This window comes from Equus caballus, chromosome 23 (genome assembly GCF_041296265.1).
Source record: "Equus caballus isolate H_3958 breed thoroughbred chromosome 23, TB-T2T, whole genome shotgun sequence".
NCBI classification, from domain to species: Eukaryota; Metazoa; Chordata; class Mammalia; order Perissodactyla; family Equidae; genus Equus; species Equus caballus.
Window position 1 is genome coordinate 50,448,884 of NC_091706.1, and position 19,516 is coordinate 50,468,399.

Genomic DNA, 19,516 nt, shown 5'->3' on the forward strand with positions numbered 1-19,516 from the left:
TGTCAATATGTTTTCGTATTTGAAATTTCACAGTTGAACAGGGAAGGAAGCCACTCTTAAGAGCATAATACAGGAATTTAAAGCAGGTTGTAATTTTTTTATTTACAAAAGGTCTTTCCCCAAATGCTTCTGTCATAATCGTTTAAGTTGGGGAGGAAGATGGGGTGCAGAAGGGACGACTCACTGCTCGTACCTGCCCCCTCCAGCAGGGAACACCCATTTTCACCACCCCTGTGCCCCTTCACCTCCTGCTCTGTGCTTAGATTTGTGCTGAGCCTCTTCATTCCAACTTCCCGTTCCACAAAGACTATTGATTTCCGGCACTAAAGAAATCTCGTTTGCTATAAATCTTGATTTTGAATTATAGTAAATGAAACTAAAAAAAAAAAAAAGATAACATCAGGACTCCCTATTTTTTTTCCTTAGGAAAAAGAACATTCATTCTCTTCCATCGTTGTTCTTGGGACCAAACCCCCTTAGAAAACATCACTTTTGCCTTGTCCTCAGAGGCTTTGGATCCACGTGTCCTGACATTTCACAGAAGCTTACAAAAGGAATCTCAAGGATTTTCCTACAAATGTCTATCAGAACCTCAACGTCCCCTCCTATGAGTGTGTTACATCCTGTTTTAGAGGAGTACAAGGAAAACTATTTCTCTATACACTCCACCCATAGAACACTTCTGACACCAGATGTCTGGGTTTTACCCTACACCGACCAATTCTGCAACTCCAGTGTAGGATGTCCTATAATTCAATTCAGTTCCAATACTGTCTACCTAGAGTTAGAATCAGATCCCACAGTTAACCTACAAGACTGCCCCCACTTTAGATGCCAATCCCACATCTGAGCCTCTGGCACTTCTGACCCCCTCTTTGGTTTGATAATTTGCTAGGAAGTCTCCCAGAACTCAGAAAAACACTTTTTTTTTAACTTACTAATTTATTATAAAGGATACAACTTAGGAACAGTCAAATGAAAGATGTGTAGGGCAAGGTATGGGGAGGGACACAGAGCTTCCATGACCTCTCCAGGCCTGTCAGCCTTCTAGTACCTCCATGTGTTCACCACCTGGAGGCTCTCTGAACCCCTTCGGTTAGGATTTTTATGGAGGCTTCATTAGGTAGGATCATTAAATGGTTGGCGTTTGGTGATGTAATCAATCTCCAGCTCCCTTCTTCCCTCCCCTGAGTTCAGAGAAGGTCAAATGCTAATGAGATAGCCTCAGGATGAGGGCTGGTTACCAGGGGAACCAACTCTGTGGTTAGAGGGTGGGAAATTTCAGTCCTACTTCCTAACTTCCTCTGACCTCAGGGGAGGAGAAAGGGGCTGCAGCAGGGTGCAGTCTATACAGAAACTGATAAATGATAATGTCCACCTGAAATTACACAGTTATAAACCATTGTGATCTCAATGAAATAATTTAGGAAAAAAAGACACTTATCAACACTTAACCACTTTGGAGATTCAAAGGTTTTAGGAAGGATGTGCCAGGAAATGGGCAGAGACCAAATATATATTTTTTTATTATGTCACAAGATGCAATGGATGGAAATGCTAGTACAGAAATACCTTTTCAGATATTGTCAAGAACCAATGGCTTGGTCATCATATTTAACAATGATAAATCTGAGTGGTATATATATGTGTGTGTGTGTGTGTTATGTTATTCTCTATACTTCTTTATTTGAAATATTAAATTTTTTTTTACGTGAAGAAGTGTATTTTTCTTAGCCACCATAGATGAGAATTAAAGTGCAATAAAATTCCCCGCAAGCTGGGGGGTTAAGTAGTGGTGTTCTGACCAAGGTTTGACAACGATCTCCCTGGAAGAAAAGCCTTGATTTGTAGTGTTTTCCAGTTTCTGAGTTGCAATGTCTCCCATGACTTTTTTAAGGTACCAACATGACATCACTGAATGTAGACTTGGAAAGAGAAGCTCATGATTGGCTCCTATGAGCCAGTGCTGGCTGACTTCAGCACACCACTGGGTAACACTGTCAAAGGAAGAGTAGCAGTAAACGCTCAGTAAATTAGGACCTGTAGACAGGGGTGGGGAGAGCCCCAAAGAATGGAAGACGTTAGGGACCTGTCCTTCCTTTATTTCTGAAAATCTTAGATTACGCATTCGTCAGTGGATCTCATATTTATGTGCTTATGGAAATAAAGCGCTTCATCAATAAAACATCATCACCCAAGGGTTCAATAAATCATGCAGTCAGGAGACTTTCTATTTCTATTGAAGCTTTGTTCAAAGTTAGTTTTTTTCAGGTGACCTTATCCAAGAAGAATAAGCCCAGATGGAATCTTTATAAAGAGAGAAAGCTTCAGAAAACCATGCAAAATGAAAATTATTTAATAAATGATTTGCTCATAAGTGTAGGAATCCAGCTAGTTCTTAAAAGTTAGTTTAATGTAAAGTTGGTTGAAATAATCAAATGTAAAAGCATGGTATAGTGAGTTGAATAGTGTCCCCCAAATTCATGTCCACCCAGAACCTCCGATTGTGACCTAATTTGGAAACAGGGTCTTTGCAGATGGACTCAAGGTGAGGTGGTACTGAATTAGGGTAGATCCTAAATCCAGTGACTGGTATCCTCATAAGAAGTGAAAAAGACAGAGAGAGGTATAGAGAAAAGAACGCCATGGGAAAACGGAGGCAGAGCTTGGAGTGATGTAGCTAAAAGCCAAGGAATTCTAAAGATGGCTGGGAGCCAGCGAAGCTAGGAAGACACAAGGAAGGATTCTGCCCTAGAGCTCTCAGAGGGAGCGTGGCCCTGCTGACACCTTAATTTCAGACTCTGGCCTCCAGAACTGTGAAAGAGTAAGTTTCTATTGTTTTAAGCCACCTGGTTTATGGTACTCTGTTACAGCAATCCTAGAAAACTAATACAATATTAAAACACTGATTTCAAGTTACTCTAAAGCCCCTACATCACTCACTTTGGGGGTCTTCATAGGCTCCACCAGACAGTTCGTCCCACATGGTTGATTAGGCCGCCTCTGGCATTGCATCATCTTAGAAGACTATTAAAACAGGAAGCACAGCAGGGCAATGCCATGGATTTTCTTCAGTGGGGGTTCTCTCAGCAGTCCATACAGCAGTGAGAGGTTATTTCCTGCCCCCCCCCCCCCCCAAGGGACAGCTTAGCTTCTAGAGAATGAGAACAGAACAGGTTGCAGGAGGGGAAGGGGGTTAGAAGTCTCATGTCCTAAATAGGAATTGGTGTGTCTAACCACTCGTCACCACTCAGATCCCAGCAAGGGATACGCCCAGTTACCAGATTCACTGCACTTCAGGAAGCCCAGAATGGAGGCTTCCCACCAGGTGTTGATAAATCATTCGCATTCCTCCCAGTCCACATGTCGTGTGTGAATCGGGAGTCATTTCTACCATAAGCAATGTTGCCTGCTAACAGGTGATATTCTACCTTTATCAGGTTTCCAGGGAGACAGAGCTAGAAAGCTAACCCAAAGTCATACTTATTTATAAAGAGGGAGAAAGGATTTTTAACATCTTACTTATAGTCTTTGGGCCAGCAAAGTAAACCTAGACTAGCAGCTCATTTCTGTTAAGTCAACACTATAGCTTCTTTATATTTAATCCGCAGACACAGGGTGGTGGGAGAGTGAGGAAGGAGGTGGGAATGCAGAATTTTCTGAATGTTCTCTCATGCCGTCGACCCCTCTTACCTACTCTATTCCTTTAACCTAGATGGGACTTTCTTATCCTCACTCTTCGTGTTATACGAGAGGCAACATTTGATATTTGTATCTAGACCCACCAACTCTAAGAGCTTTTCTCTTGTCCTTGATAATCTGGGACTGCCATATTTGTTCAGTTCAATATAATTCTTGGTGACCCTACTTTCCATACAACAAAGAATTTATCATGTTGGTTATAGCCTCCGTTTTACTGAGTATTTCTTTGAATGTGAAGCACAGTGCCAAGTACTTTCCAGACATCATTTCTGATCCTCACAATAACCCAGCGAGGCACCTTTGGTTTTTCTCTGTTCTGTAGAAGAGGAAACCCGTTTGTTTTTTCCCTCAGTTATCTGCCACATTTATTCTAATGTGATGTTCTAAGTCCTAGGCACACATAAGTAAATGAAGCAGATCCAGACTGCCCTCGTGGAGCCCACTGTCTAGTGGGAAGAGATTGATGGTAATCAGTGCGTTGAAGAAAAGTCAAGGGTAAGGGAGACAGAGAGTGACTGGGTGCAGGATAGTGGTGCATTTGGTGTGCTCAGGGAACAGCAAAACACACGATGGGAGGGGGAGGTCACAAGAGCTGGAGCGTGTAAGACCTTGTCACGATTCTGAATGACAAGCACCATAGGACCTTGTCTCCTAGTCTGAATGATATGAGAACACATTAACGAGTTCTGAGAAGACAGACATGAAAAGAGCACTGAAAAGGACTCCTATACAGAATATATTATAGGGGGCAAGAGTGAAAGCAGGGAGGCCAATCCAAGCTAGAGATGGCGGTGGCTCCAAGTGAGAAGTAGTCTGATTTGGGATGTGTTTTGAGTACAGAGCTGACAGAACTTACTGACAGATTGGGTGTACAGTATGGGACAAAGAGAGGCATCAAAGATGGCTATCAGGTTTCAGGCCTGAGCAAATAGAATAGTGAGTTGCTTTCACTAATATGGGAAATACTTCAGGAGGAAGAGTTATGGGATGATTGTGGGAAATCTGGAGTTTAGCTTGAACGTGTTAAGTTTGAGATGCCTAAACATCCTGGTGGAGTTCAGTAGGTATTAGAATACATGAGTCTGTGACACAGTGGAAAGGTCTGGGCTGGAGAGAGAAATTGGAAAATCATCAACTGACTGACTTGAGGAGGTTAAGTGAGTGTTCAGAACCTGTAATAGGTGGGACCCCAGTGCCCACGTTTGCTTGTCCATGTATCCAGAGCACGCTCAGAGACATGTTCCGTGCTCTAACCCCCTGGATATTCTAAATCAGCAAGTCAGAGGTGGAGGCCTCAAATCTGGGTTTTAAAAAAGTTTTCTAAGTAATTCTGATAGACATCAGGTTGTCAGCCATTGGTAAAAGCCTGTAGACAAGGATTTTTTGTTTTTCCCTTGAGCCTTGTGGAGACATGGAGGGTTTCCATGTGCAACTTTTAGTCCCGGAGGAATTGATGGAGCGGGAAAGAGAACAGCTTTGGAATCACAGACCAGAGTCTGAATTCCTTCTTTGCCTCGTAGTAACTTAACGAGAACTCGGACAGATTTTCCACTCTCCCCGAGCCTCCGCGTCCTCACTCTATGGACGCAGCCCATCCTTCTCTCTGCTAATGGGAGTGATACAGCCAGCCCCACAAGGTACTGGTGGTTGTGAAAATTAAGTTAAAGCTCCTGGATTATAGTAACATTAATTAAAGGCTAATTACCACCTGTCAAATATAAAACCATCAGAAGAAAAAGAAAACTTCTGTAGAATTTTGTTTCGTTGATTTTGGGGGGAATTTTCTTCCCCTTCTTCCTGTTATCTGTTGACCTAGCCTTTAAGATTCCAGGTGTTTCCTTCCTTATTATGGTGAATAATGTTCCATAATGTTATAAGGTTATTATGGTGAATAATAATGTGTGTGTGTGTGTATATATGTGTGTGTGTATATATATATACATATAAATGTGATATATATGTATCACATTTGTGGCAATATATAAGGACCTCGAGGGCATTATGCTAAGTCAAATAAGTCAGAGAGAGAAAGACAAATGTTGTATGATCTCACTTATATGTGGAATCTAAAGAAACCAAACTCATAGAAACAGCAGATTGGTGGTTGCCAGAGGCTGGGGGAAGGGGGTGGGTGAAATGGGTGACGGTGGTCAAAAGGAACACACTTCCATTTTTAGATAAATAAGTGCTGGGGGTGTAATGTACATCACAGTGACTGTAGTTAACAATACCATATTGTGTATTCGAAATTTGCTAAGGGAGTAGATCTTAAAAGTTCTCATAACAAGAAAAAAAAGTTTTATAACTTTGTGAGTGATAGATCTTAATTTGTAATCATTTCACAATATATACATATATCAAATCATGTTCTACATCTAAGTAAACACAATGTTGTATGTCACTTATGTCTCAATAAAACTGGGGAAAAAATGATTCCAGGTGTTATCAAATAAGCTGCCTTTCTTTATTTAAACCACCATCTTTTCGGCTCAAGATCCATCTTGTATCTGTTTGGTACAACTCCATGGATATTCTCTTAGACTTTGTATTTACTGAAATTGGAACACTTCTACACTTCCTCTCCAAAATCTTCTCTTTCTCTTGTATTCTTCCTCTCAAATTTGTATCGTCACCTACCCAGGGGTCCTCAACCTTGGCTGCACTTTAGAATCACTTAGGGGACTTTAAAAACAATTGATGGCCAGACCACATGTCAGACCAGTTACATCAGGAATCTGGGAGTGGAACACTGGCATCAGTGTTCTTTTTTTGTTTTTTTCTGAACTCTTTATTGATCTATAACATACCAAAAAATGATGTTTCCAAATACACCAGGCACTTCCACATGACTTTGCTCATAATCTCCAGATACCTAGAATGTCCTTTCCCGTTGCTCTGTCTTTACAACTCACTTTCAAGCCCAGCTCAAGTGTCACCTGTTTCATGAGCCTTCCCAGCCGCACTCTTCCAGACAGAATTCATTATTCTTCTGTGACGTGGATACATTATAACCTTACCCGCAGTATGGCCCATGTCTGCCTCCTATCACAGTGAGTGGACTGCTCTCTGACTCTAGCTGGGCAGTAAGACCATTGAAAGCAGAGGCTGGGCCTCGCTTCTCTCAGAGTCTCCCTAGCATAGTCCCTTTGACATAGTAGGTGCTTAATAAATATTTGTTCATTTCATCATAGGAAAAAAGTTTAAGGAGCAGATTTTTGGTAAATACCAATTCAATCAGGCAGTGCAAATTCAGAATTTTTCTTCATGAGGGGGATACATAATTGTTTCCAGTGTAACTTACTTATATTGATTCTTATTAATTTAATCTTTTTTATGCCCTTAGCTAGGGCTCATAATTTAGATTAGGAACCCTCCTTTGTTGGGAGAAATGAGAGCCTATTTCTTGGTTCTGGGAGATTGTATGATCAGTTTCTTACCATTTTCACATAAAGCAGTTTTTCATGGCATCATGTAGAGACGAATTATTAATAACAGTGAATGGGAAGTGGGATTCCACCCTTCTGCACTTCAAGAAATGGACTCGGGAGAAATGGAACAGCCCCGCAACAGGGGAATTCTTAACATCTAGTCTGTGTAAGGGAAGCGCAGGCCAGATTGCCATCAGCATGACTTATTCTCGCAAATCATCCTGTCAGATCGCAGAGTTAATGTGTAATTAGATCTTAGCAGCAGCCTCTAGCTCCATTTCAGAGCACAGTAGGAGGTCGTTGTGCTTTTGAGCAGAAAAGTCTTTTTTTCCAAGGATTAGAAAAAACGAGGTACGCAGAAGAATTTTATAAAAAGTTAAAACTTTTAAATGAAATCATTCAGCCCACAATTAATAAGTAAGCACCTGCTGTATCCTCAGCCCTGTGCTAGAATTCAGTAGGACACAGTTTCTTGACTTGCAGCAGGAAACAGACATGCAGAAAAGAGAGAGAAAGTATCGTGTGAGATAAGATGAATATTTGTACAGGGCACGGGGGAGACATAAAATAAGGAAGGGGTCACCTGGAGGCAGTAGAAGTAAAGGGTGACAGAAAAGGCTTTGTAGAAAAGGTGTGCCTTGAATTGTGTTGGGTATATAGACAGAGGGAAGGCCATTCCAAGATGAGAACAGTTCTAGCAACTTCAGGAAACTGCCAGAAGTTTCCTGTGGCTGAAGGTCAGGGTGTGCTTTCTTTGAGAAGTCTTGTATCTAAGAATTACCTTAAGAAAGGGAACTTGGAAGAGTTTTAGGAATTATTCACCTGTCTCCTTTTTTCTCAACTTTTTATGGATGAAGAACCTAAGACTCAGAGAGGTTAAGTAAGTCATACACAATCACACAGCAAACTTGCTGGCATGTCTGGCACTCATAGAAATAGCCAACATTTACCATGTGCCAACATTGTGACGTACATCATATCATTTAATCCTTACATCAGCCTAACCCAGTGAAGGGAAGTTACCATTTTGCAGATGAGGTAACTGAGGCCCAAAATCACCCAGGAAGAAATAGAGCCAGGATTTGGACTCAGACACCCTGACTCCAGAGTCTGTGTCTTAATCCCACTTTGTTAAACTGGCTCTCCTTTCTCGTCTTCTTTCTACAATTAGCAGCTAACTCCTACTACAGTTATTCTCCTTTATGTCTGTCTGGGTAAATAAAGGCCCAAAACGTGGAGTTGAAGAATCAGAGAAAGGTTACCAAACTGCCCTGAGCCAGGTGAATGAACTTAGGAATCTAGAAGGTGGGCAGGTCCCGCTGCTGGAGCAGGACTGCAGAGAACACTGATGTGGAAGGGTCTGGAAGGTTGTTGGCTCTTCAAGCCTCCTACCTCTGAAAGTTTGCAGCAAAGGGTCTGTGGTGGGCCTGGGGTCACCGTTGGTCAGCAGAGGCAGCATTCGAGAAGAAGAGCTGGACACAGAGTAGGGAAGAGCGAGGACAAGCTGAAACCCATCTGCATGTCTGCATCTGTCCACCTCCTCTAACCAGTGACAGCCTTCAGAGGGCTGTGCCTGCTGCGTGGCCTTCGGCTCCCAAATCATGTAGCACCTCGCTTTGGACCGGTTCTAACTCAGAAGCCTGTGAGGAAGGTATTCTGGGAAACGTAGTTCCCCAAATAACCGAGCTGACAGAGCAGCCAGCACACTTTCGCAGAGAGAAGAGAACATGGAAGGAGAAGAAAGGAGTGCACTCCCGTCTCCAGGGCCTGTTGTGCGTGTCTGCGCTCGTTACTCTTGTTGCTGTTTATCACTGAGTACTGATAACCTTATGAATAAGAGATTTATCAGGCATACACAGCTAGCAAGACCTGCAGCCTGGATTTTTACCTATGTTTGTATGAGCCCAAAGCTAATGTTTATTTTAATGCACTGTGCTGCTTTCTGTGAAGGACAAGATGTAGTGGTTCGTTTTCCTGTTTGTTCATTTGGATGAAGAAATAAAAATTAAAAGAACTAAGACTTAGCTGGGATACTGAGATGTCCCAGTAGTTACCACACTAGTTAAATTCCCAGCAAGTTACCACTCTAGATAAGCAGTCTTGGGAGAGCCTGAGCCTGGCTCACCCGGACACTGCTCTTGGGTCAGAGGAAGCTCTGTGGGCGGGCAGGCGGGCGGGCGGGCAGAGCTTCTGGGTTACTCCCAGCAGAGCTCTGACCTCCCTTCACCTGTGCCCAGGCTTAGAAAGCTCGTCAGGGATGCTACAGATTATGCCTTAGAGTTGGGAGCTGGTTCAGATTGAGCCTTGGCTGCCCCTGTTCGTCTTCCTTAAAAGATAGCCTGGATTTTGAGGCCAAAAACCAAACTGCCATTTTTAGCAGAGGACAAAACAATAGGAGCCCTTTTTTGGAATAGATCAGCTCTTTTCTGGTCATCCTAATTTCATTTCCTGCTGTTTAAGTTCACCTGCTACATTTCCTTCCAGAAATCACCTAGATGTGGACTCATCAAGACCTTTCCTTTAATGGCATTTTCTGATGACCTTTCACCTGTTAATCCTTATTAACTTTTCTCCTCCCAGCCAATTCTCTTTACATCAGTGAACGTATTTTTTAATAGAGCTTTTCATTGAAAGACCTTGAGGTTAGAGCAGTGCCAAGATTATCAAGATATTGTGAGTGGTGGTTGTCTAGTTTAGCTGCCAAGTTAGGTGTCCTCAGGGAAGAAGAAGTAGGAAATATTTTAAATTTAGTTGTTTTTTTTTTTAAAGATTGGTACCTGAGCTAACAACTGTTGCCAACCTTTTTTTTCTTTCTTTCTGGTTTTTCTCCCCAAATCCCCCCAGTACATAGTTGTATGTTTTAGTTGTGGGTCCTTCTAGTTGTGGCATGTGGGACACTGCCTCTGCATGGCCTGATGAGCGGTGCCATGTCCATGTCCCGGCTCCGAATCAGCAAAACCCTGAGCCACCAAAGCAGAGCATGGGAACTTAACCACTTGGCCAGCCCCTAAATTTAGTTTTTTACAATGGAAGTAATACATGTACATATTATAAAAAATCATATAGTTTTACAAAGCTTTTTACAAAAAACAGCAGTCCCCCTGGAGTTGCAGCTCTTCCTCCATCTTCATTTCCCAGAAGCAACACTGTCAAGATCGTTTCAGCTGTTTCTTTGGTTTTTACTTCTAATCGTGAAACAGCATGCTGCTGTTGCTCCTGCTTGGTTTTCTGGTTTTAGATCTTTTCTCTTTGATTCCCTATTTGGAAGACGAGAATTGTTTGCTCTTTTCTTGTCTTCCCATTATTCCACAGCCTTTCCCTCTCTCTTCTCACCAGGATGTTTATAGCATGATTTTTGTTAGGTAGTGTTCAGTATTTACATTTCACGTCCTTGTAAACTTGCATAAAGCGGAGATGTATGGAATAAGATGACTAGATTTCCTTTCTTGTACAACCTTTTTGTTTTTCCTGGAGTTAATAATTGGGTTTTTAAAAATTTTCTTCACTCTTTGTGTACCTTTCACTGATTCTTTCCGAAACCCTCTGCCACACATGTGAATTTCCTCTCAATGCATTGAAATATGTCAGGTGTTAATCATCCTTGAGGTATCTGCTGCACTCTGAATTGGATGCTGTCTTAGTTTGGGTTCCCCCAGAGGCAAACCAGGAGGCAGGGATTTATGCACAATTGGTTGATTTAGGAGGTGATTCCAGGAAACCCTGTGGGGTAGTAGGAGAGGGAAGGAGACCAATGAAGGGTGTATTATAAAACACTGTATAGTGGTGGACAGCTGTGACCTGATCCCACTGGGGATCATCGGGAGCCTGTAGCTCCTTTGGAGCTCCTGGATCCCTGAGCTGCGTGCACCTGGTTATGTGTAGCGTCAGCTACAGTTGCCCTCAATGCCTGATGCACAACAACAGTCATGAGATCTCCCTTTGTCATTGTTTTCCACCTCTTCCCTTGCACTAGACGCCTTTTTCTAGATTACATACCTGTCTCTTTTCTTGAGTGACACCTTCATTTTGGTAGAATGCCTCTTCCATTAGCTTGGGAAGGAAAATAAATTGAGATCGTCTTTGTGTATTTGAAAAGTCATATACTAGCCTTAGACTTCATTGATAATTTGAATATAGAATTGTATGTTATTTTCCCTGAAAATTTGGAGTCAATTGCTCCACTGTTTTCTGAGGAAGTTTCTCATATTCATAGTTTTCTCATGTTCATTGACCTTCTAATTCTTGATGCTTTGTATGTAACCTCTTTTTTCTTCCCTGAAAAGGTTTTAGGAAGGTCTCTTTGTCCCCAGTGTTAAAAAATTTCATATTAATGCTCCCCAGTGTGGGCTCTTTTATCCATTGTGCTGGGCATTCAGTTGACCCTTTCAATCTGGAAACACACGTTTGTTAGTTCTGGGAAATTTTCTTGAACTTTTAAAAAGAATTTTTTCCCTTTCTGTTTCCACATTCATTCTTTTTGGAGCTTTCGTCATTCAGCTGCAAGGCCTCCTGGGCTGATCTTGATTTTGTGCTTTCTTTCTGATCTTTTATCTCTGTCTTTTTGTTCTGCTTTTGGGGGGATTTGCCTCAACGTTATCGTCTATGCTTCTACTGATTTTTTTAATGTTATGTTTTACTTAAATTCATATTTAAAGTTAAATTTTATTTTAATTTCTAAGAGTTCTTCTCTGTTTCTTTTTTGTTTCATGCGTAAGGTATCTTAGACACCTGAAAATATTAATGATAGTTATTCTTCTCTCCCTGCATTGTTTCCCATAATTTCCTTGTTGGTTTTTGCTCTGTCATATTGGACACTTTCTTCAAAGTCTGGTGTTAGTGGCTGACCTTTTCCACTTAGGCGTAGGACAGTAAAGCTGTGTGGGGGTGGGTAGGGCTTATTGACTGTAACAGCTTCATTCTAGGGTAGTCAGCCTGGGTTTCTGCATTTGGTGCTTCCAGCTGTGAGTCTCTTTAGGTCTTTCTCTTGGGTTGGTTGTATTCCTCAGAAAAGAATCTTCTAGTCCCCTGCCCAGAGGGTACAAACTTGGCTGCCAGTTCTCTGGGGGACCAGTAGGGGAAGTGAGCTGGTGAGTCTCACAGTTCACTCTGTGGACTGGTCCTAATCTGTTTTCCGTATGGAATCCTATCCTCAGCAGGGTCAGGTATCTACTCTTCTCTCTCAAAAAAATCTGTTAGATTGCTAAGCATTTTGTTTAACAAAAGAAACAAATTTTCCAGTTCTCATTCCCTGTTATGCTCCAGAAGGCTCTCAGTCACACGAGCCAAAGCATGTGAGCAGAGTCTGCTTATGAAAACCACTGCCAGGGTAGTCTACTAGTGTCGAAGATAGCCTGTTCATTCGTTTCTTCTTTCCTTCAGCAGATGTGTCAAACATCTACTGTGTGCATAGCTTTCTGCTGTTGCTCTCTGGGAGAACACAGAGCAACATGCTAGTGTTGATTAATGCTCTCATGGAGAGATTGCTATTAGGAAGCTGTTTCTGCAGTAAACCCCAGCCAGTAGGGGCAACTTAAACTAGGATAGTGAAGGTGGGAAAGTAAAGACAAGGGCATACATAGAGTGATCGTAACAACTTGTAAGAAAGGGTAAAGCCAAGGGGGAAAAAGAGATAATGGGAAGGAGAGGAGTTAGATCCCTTTAGAAGAGAAGAGAAGGACACAAGGGGCACATCCAACTTGGTGAAGCAATCCAGGCTGAGACCATATTATAGGAATTCTAGTGTCTTAAATTTGTATTTTCCTGGCTTACTCTCTGTTTCTTAAAGTACCACTTTCAAAAATCATTAAAAACAATTATGTTAACATTTTAAAATGGTTAATTCAGAGTACTGATGATTTTTTTCAAGAACACAGAATTTTTACTAATCTAAGACTCTTAATAAATATTTCTTAGTTTGTGAAAGCATTTAAAAGCCAGTCTTTTCAAATATGTGGATTAATAGGTATTTTAGATTGTTTGAAGAAATAAACTAATAGAGTATGGTTTTCTTCCCCCTTCTGATGAAAATGAACATATTCAAGATGTTCTTAAGTAATTAGAGGACTAGAAGGCTCTTCATAACTGAACAATGTTCAAAATGATGACTTTGAAAATCAGCCACTGTACGTTAAGCTGTTACAATTACTTACCAGAAGACAGCTCTTAAGAGAAACAAGATATAAGCGCAAATCAATAACCAGCTTTTGTAAAAGGAATAAATCTTTAGAGTGTAAACTGATCAAAACAGGATTTGAGGGGATTAACCACGGAGTGTGGTTTTGTTGCTCTGTCGCTGTGATCTCCGTTTGTCTTCTTTTCTTCTCTTCATTCGATACTTGTTGTCTGGTGTTTGCTTACGTCACTTATATTGTGCTGTTATCCCTCCTCTGTGTTCCCCCAGTACCCTGCGCGTATTAGCCATTCTTGCTCTTGTCACGTTTTTTGCCACTGTCTGCTTCTTTATCTGATGCCTCACCGTACTGTGAGCACCTTGAGGGCAGGGACTGTGTCTCAGGTATGGCTTATTGTAGGAAAGGCCTTAAAATAGACTCTAACAGTATCATCCCCTCAAAAGTGTGTGATCATGTGGCATTTTCAATTTTTAAAGTTTGACGTGTATGTGATACACTTTCCTATGAAAAGCAGAGTAAAGAAAATGTGAATTTTATACTTTTCCAGTTGTTACCAGGCTTTGCATGTTGCTCTCAGCCTGAGTAACTGCTACTCACTATATGATTCTAAACTTGAAGATACTTCTCTCTGGAATCCTTCTTTCCAGTGCCCCACACCAACAGACTAGGGTGATGCTATGCTTCTGTGACTTACTGTAATCCCCCCACGACACTTAGCATATACACTTCACTCTAATTGCTTTTAAAATAGCGGCTACCCTTGGTCCACGTAAACTTTGTAAAGGCAGGGACCAAAGCTGTCTCGTTCATTATAATATCCCCAGGGCACGGTTGGAAGGGGGTCCTCTCATGGTGACTCTCTCTGTCTCCAGTTTCAACCTTTGAAGGCCAGAGTTTAAATAAAAGCCTATTTGAAACAAATATTCAAGATTAACTGTCAGCCACTGAATGCTGGAAGTGCTTTAAGCTGTGATTGTATCAGGGGTTTCCATGTAGATGGGATCCTGGGCCCAGTCCTAGGTTAACGTACAGTCCCAGCTCTAGTAATAAACCTGATGATGAACTCTAACGATGAACCTGAGTATCCTAGCGTCAAGTACATCATTGGCTTTAATGGTGTGTAAATAAAACAGTTTCTTCCACAAAAACTGGAATTGCTTTCTAGGCATCTTCTTTTATAAAAATAAAAGCAAAAAAGAAATTGAAATGCCGTCTTTGTGACACAGAACTAATTTTGAGAAGCAGTTATGAGCTAGAGAAGTGATTGAGTCTTTTTAATGAACACAGTATTTCTGTTCTTCATGGGTCTGTTTACTGTTAGAATCTTAGCTGAGAAGTGATTTTGAAAATAGTTCTATTTTATACATGATGTAAGTGAAACATGGCATAAGGTCCACACTGCAAGAATTAATTAATTCCCTGCTTTAGTCCATAGACTCCTAGAGTTGAAATATAAAACTCGAATCTTAAAACTTGGAGATCACATAATCCCATAGTTCTCAAAATGCTTTCCATGAGGTCACCCAGCTAAACCGAGGCACTGCAGGGGCCACCACAATGGAGAGAGGACCCAAAAGAGCACAGGAAGGTGGAGAAGAGCACCCAAGGATGGGATCTTCTCCAGGAGAGCTTTGCCTTTTCTGTTCAGTTCCTCATAAGACTTTGAGAGAAAGGGAGAGTTTAGTTATTAAAAAAGTATGTCTGTATCTATACCTATGTATCTGTGGAACAACCTCCACATGCTATAGATGAAGACACTGAAGCTAGGTAGGTGAAAGGTGCAGTTTTCAGTAGCCAAGCTGGTGATAGACTGGTTAAGGCCTCATTCTCCATCCAGCCTTGTTTCTACTATATCACATTGCTTACTTTGAAAGTCTTTTATCACTTTGCCTCCAGCTTCCAGAGCTAAACTCAGCATGATCAACACCATGTCAAAAATCCGCGGCCAGGAGAAAGGGCCAGGCTATCCGCAGGCAGAGGCGCTGCTGGCAGAGGCTATGCTCAAGTTCGGAAGAGAGCTTGGAGATGATTGCAACTTTGGTAATGAGCGCTTTCTCACATTTTAATTCCTTCATTTGTCTGTGGGGATTTTAGTGCCAGTAAGAAAGTGTGTAGGAAATTATTCAACCATTTTCCATTTTGATTCTCAGTTCTAGGTCTCGTATACATGGGCCAAAAATTTGTTTTCAGAGTCATTTCATCATTTTTAGTGTGATTTGTCGTAGGAGCTTTATTTATTTTCTTTTTCCCTGATGAGATCCCAGTCTTTACAGTAGCTGGTTGACATATCCAGATGCCTGAACACTTGCTGTTGAGTGTGTCTGGCAGTAACTGAACGTTGGGGCAGAGATAACAGTCACAATCAGCGTGCTTCAACACCCTGCCCTGGGAGCTTTCTCTTAGCTGTCTGCTCTTCTCTATATGGTACCTAGGTGAATTCTGGAACCCCAGGGGAACTCCTTCACCCCTCTCTCCTCCAACACTTAGCTATGGTGCTAAACACCTTCTCTTTTCACTCCCTTGTGATGTGAGGTCTCAGCAAATGACTGTCTTTCCTGGTTGAACCCTGCTCTCTGTTCCTGGTATTTGCTCCTGCTGAATGCATTGGCCTTAAGGAAACCCCCTGTTAGGGAAAGCTGGCAATTACAAGGGAGGGCAGGGTGCTTGCATGTTCTTTATAATAAGGGATACCACCCCCTTGGGAACATTGAGTCAGTTGCACTGTATGAACTTTCGTAGGTGGAAGATAGAGTGTTCTCTGGAGGACGTTTTATACTGTCTCTCGTCTCAGGTGTCTTCAGAAGACAGGCCATATGGGTTTTCGTCTGTAATGGGCCCTATTATTGCAAATACATTCACCTTTGTTCTTTAACGTGCAAGTGCTTCCTTCTCGCTTCCAGGCCCAGCGCTTGGTGAGGTGGGGGAGGCCATGCGGGAGCTCTCAGAGGTGAAAGACTCTCTGGACATGGAAGTGAAGCAGAACTTCATTGACCCCCTTCAGAATCTTCATGACAAAGACCTGAGGGAAATTCAGGTATCTGCGACTAGTCCTTTGGGAAGTGGGGGGTTGAAATCGTACAGAGGCAGATGCCCTTTTCCTTTAGAAAACATTTTTTAAGCTTACTGAGCATGTGATCAGCACTGGGCATGTGAATTGCAAAACAATCCAGCAGGATAAATTGAAAGAAACCGGAAATGCCATGCTTTTTGCCCCATTCTTATGACTGTTACTCATGAGTGTTAGATTTGACTTCTCTGTGTTCAATTTTCAAGTTTTTCTAAGCTTTTTTTCCTCTAGGAGGATAATATTCATTCCCTGATCATACACAATTTTATTAATTATTCTATGCTTTTTGGCTGATTTCACCCTCCAAAATGCCAGCTGTGCCAGTTGTTAGCTTAAATACGTAGTTACCCTGTCACCCTGTAAACATGTTTTCATATTTTTGTAACGGTTGTTAGGACTGAGGAAGAATACCCAACTATCTTCTTTCTAAAGCATGTAGAACAGTTGAGCAATTCCAAATCAATGGAGTTCAACTGGCTTCACCTCTACTAGGTGTGTAGTGTTTGTTCATTCATTCCTTCAACAAATATTTGTTGAACCTGTCTGAAATTTAATTTTCTTTACTGTAAAATGGACTGCCATAACTTGAAGTCTCCTGATCTCCTTATTCTAGCTTAAATCTCCTTCAGCCCTACCACTTGCTCAAAGTTGTACGGTTAGTAAGTGGCAGACTCACTCTAAATCTGAAATGTACTCTACCAGTACTCTACCCTCCAGCTGACTGCAAGTTCACATGTTTTACAAGAATATTCCTTCCAAAAAACAAACATTTAGCTTGGATCAGGGCATGAATTGGAGGTTGGGTGTGCAGTGGGAGGGGGAATCTAGGATATTTTTCTTCCTCCTTTCCTTCTTATTTCTTCACCACTCCTAAGTCTGTTTTCATCTCCTTCCTTTTCACTCTATACACACCTAGGGGCAAGGGAAATCCAACATTTTCTCCCACACATTAGTATTGGAACACAGCGGCATTTAGGAAAAAAATCCTTTGTAGCTTTGGGAAACTACTTTCCCACTTGGTTACTGGAGGTGTTGAGTGAGGCTGGGCAGCCACATAGTGGGGATGTTGCAAGGAGGAGTCAAAGCACAGTGTGGGGCATCAGATCCCATCCGGGGGCCCTTCCAAGTTAGGCTTCTTGACTGAATTTCATCATCTGTCAAATGGGAGACTTAAACTGATCAATGGTTCCCCAAAAGCTACATCAGTCAACAAGGGTCAGTGTTAAGACATCAATTCCTAGACCCCAGCCTTGAATATTCTAATTCAGGTAATCAGGAATCCTTATTTTTAATAAGCAACCTAGGTGATTCTCACAGGCCAGATTACCTCAAAGATAAGTCCTTTCCAGCACTCATGTTCTATGATTCAAAAAAGATGCCATTGTTTCTCACTTTATTTCAAGGAAAGTGTTTTTCCTCTGCCTTCTCATGAGATAATGTTTCTCTTGAAGATGGGGACTGTGGGCGCTCTGCACCTGTGCTTTCCACATGTGTTGGGCATGGATACACATTCCCAGCTTCTATCATGGGACGGAAAGGCATGTTCCAGCTTGGCTTTGGCCCAGAAAGGGCAGAAAATAAAGGACACTGGTATTTCCCCCAATTTCCTTCTTGCTCTTAATTATTTTTAAAGACGTTTCCCCACATCCAGCCTTTGGATGCAGTTGCCCCACTGATGCATGTTTCTTTATTTTTCTAGTGACATGGTGTTTTAGAACTTAGCCTGTCTCATTTTGGGAGCTCATAGGCATTATGGGGAACTGAGCTCTAAATACGCCTTTCCCATGAATCCTTTCAAAGCATACTCCTGCCCTTGACTTTTTCAGCATCATCTAAAGAAGTTGGAGGGTCGACGCCTGGACTTTGATTATAAGAAGAAACGACAAGGAAAGATTCCAGATGAAGAGCTCCGTCAAGCTCTGGAGAAATTCGATGAGTCTAAAGAAATTGCTGAGTCAAGCATGTTCAATCTCTTGGAGATGGATGTGAGTGACTCTCCTGTGGTTTTTAGTTTAATCTTGCCATAGAGGCACAAGATTAATTTGTTAAAGGGTTATGTAATTAAAATCATTAATATCTGATTACAGTATGTGATGAGAACTTCAGTAGATTGTTATTTCTTTCAAATAATTTGAAATTATAAAGTAGATTGAGGGGCTTGGCCTCATGGCATATTGGTTAAGTTTGATGTGCTCTGCTTCAGTGGCCCGGGTTCATGGGTTTGGATCCTGGGTGTTGACCTGCACCACTCCTGAGCCATGCAGAGGTGGCAAACCACATACAAAATAGAGGAAGACTGGCACAGATGTTAGCTCAGGGTGAATCTTCCTCAAGGGAAAAAATAGGAGGATTAGCAACAGATGTTAGCTCAGGGTGAATCTTCCTCACCACAAAAATTAATAATAATAAATGGGGGCCGGCTCGGTGGCCGAGTGGTTAAGTTCGCGCACTCCGCTGCGGCAGTCCAGGGTTTGGATCCTGGGCGTGGACATGGCACCGCTTGTCAGGCCACGTTGAGGCAGCGTCCCACATCCCACAACTAGAAGGACCTGCAACTAAGAGATACAACTGTGTACAGGGGAGGGTTGGAGAGATAAAGCAGAAAAAAAATAAAAAAACATTGGCAACAGTTGTTAGCCCAGGTGCCAATCTTAAAAAAAAAATTAATAATAGTAAAGTAGATTGAGAAATGGTAAAAATTTTTCTGTATTCCTATGGTTTTATTTAACTATATTTTTTTCTACTAATGATCTTGAAGCATTACCAGTAGTGGGAAGATAATGTTTCTGGTGATCCATGTTTAAGTCCAATAGCTTAAAAAAAATATTCTCTTGAAATAAAGGGCAGATTGACTTCAGATTATAAAAGAACATCAACTAATGCTTTCAGAATTGGGTGTCCAACACAGGTTAAGATGGTTCATATTTTGAAGTAAAGTTGACATTTTCTTTCAAAAATTAATTTCAGTTGAGTTTGATGATTATAGCATAGATACTACATATGGGGCCTAGATGAGATAGTTTAAAAGCTGCTTTCACATTTCCAAAGTACGAAATCATTTTTCATGGCTTTAGAAGTTACATGCTGTTGAGTTCATTTAGCTTTGAAGCCAAGAGGACAGTCCCTCAGGGGGACAGACATCCCTACCTCCAACCCCATCAGTTGCTGACCATCTTCTGCCAAGATGT

General features: G+C 41.7%; 1 protein-coding gene across 7 annotated transcripts in view; it reads left to right on the top strand.

The window, feature by feature from the left end:
- The window catches only part of SH3GL2 (SH3 domain containing GRB2 like 2, endophilin A1), a 196,677-nt gene that overhangs the window by 170,494 nt on the left and 6,667 nt on the right, over positions 1–19,516 (top strand). For all 7 annotated transcript variants that reach the window (XM_023627407.2, XM_070248234.1, XM_070248235.1 and 4 more), the window contains 3 exons: positions 15,158–15,301; positions 16,162–16,295; positions 18,155–18,313. In XM_023627407.2, the coding sequence (XP_023483175.1) occupies positions 15,158–15,301; positions 16,162–16,295; positions 18,155–18,313 (437 nt within the window). The remainder of the gene's footprint in view (positions 1–15,157; positions 15,302–16,161; positions 16,296–18,154; positions 18,314–19,516) is intronic.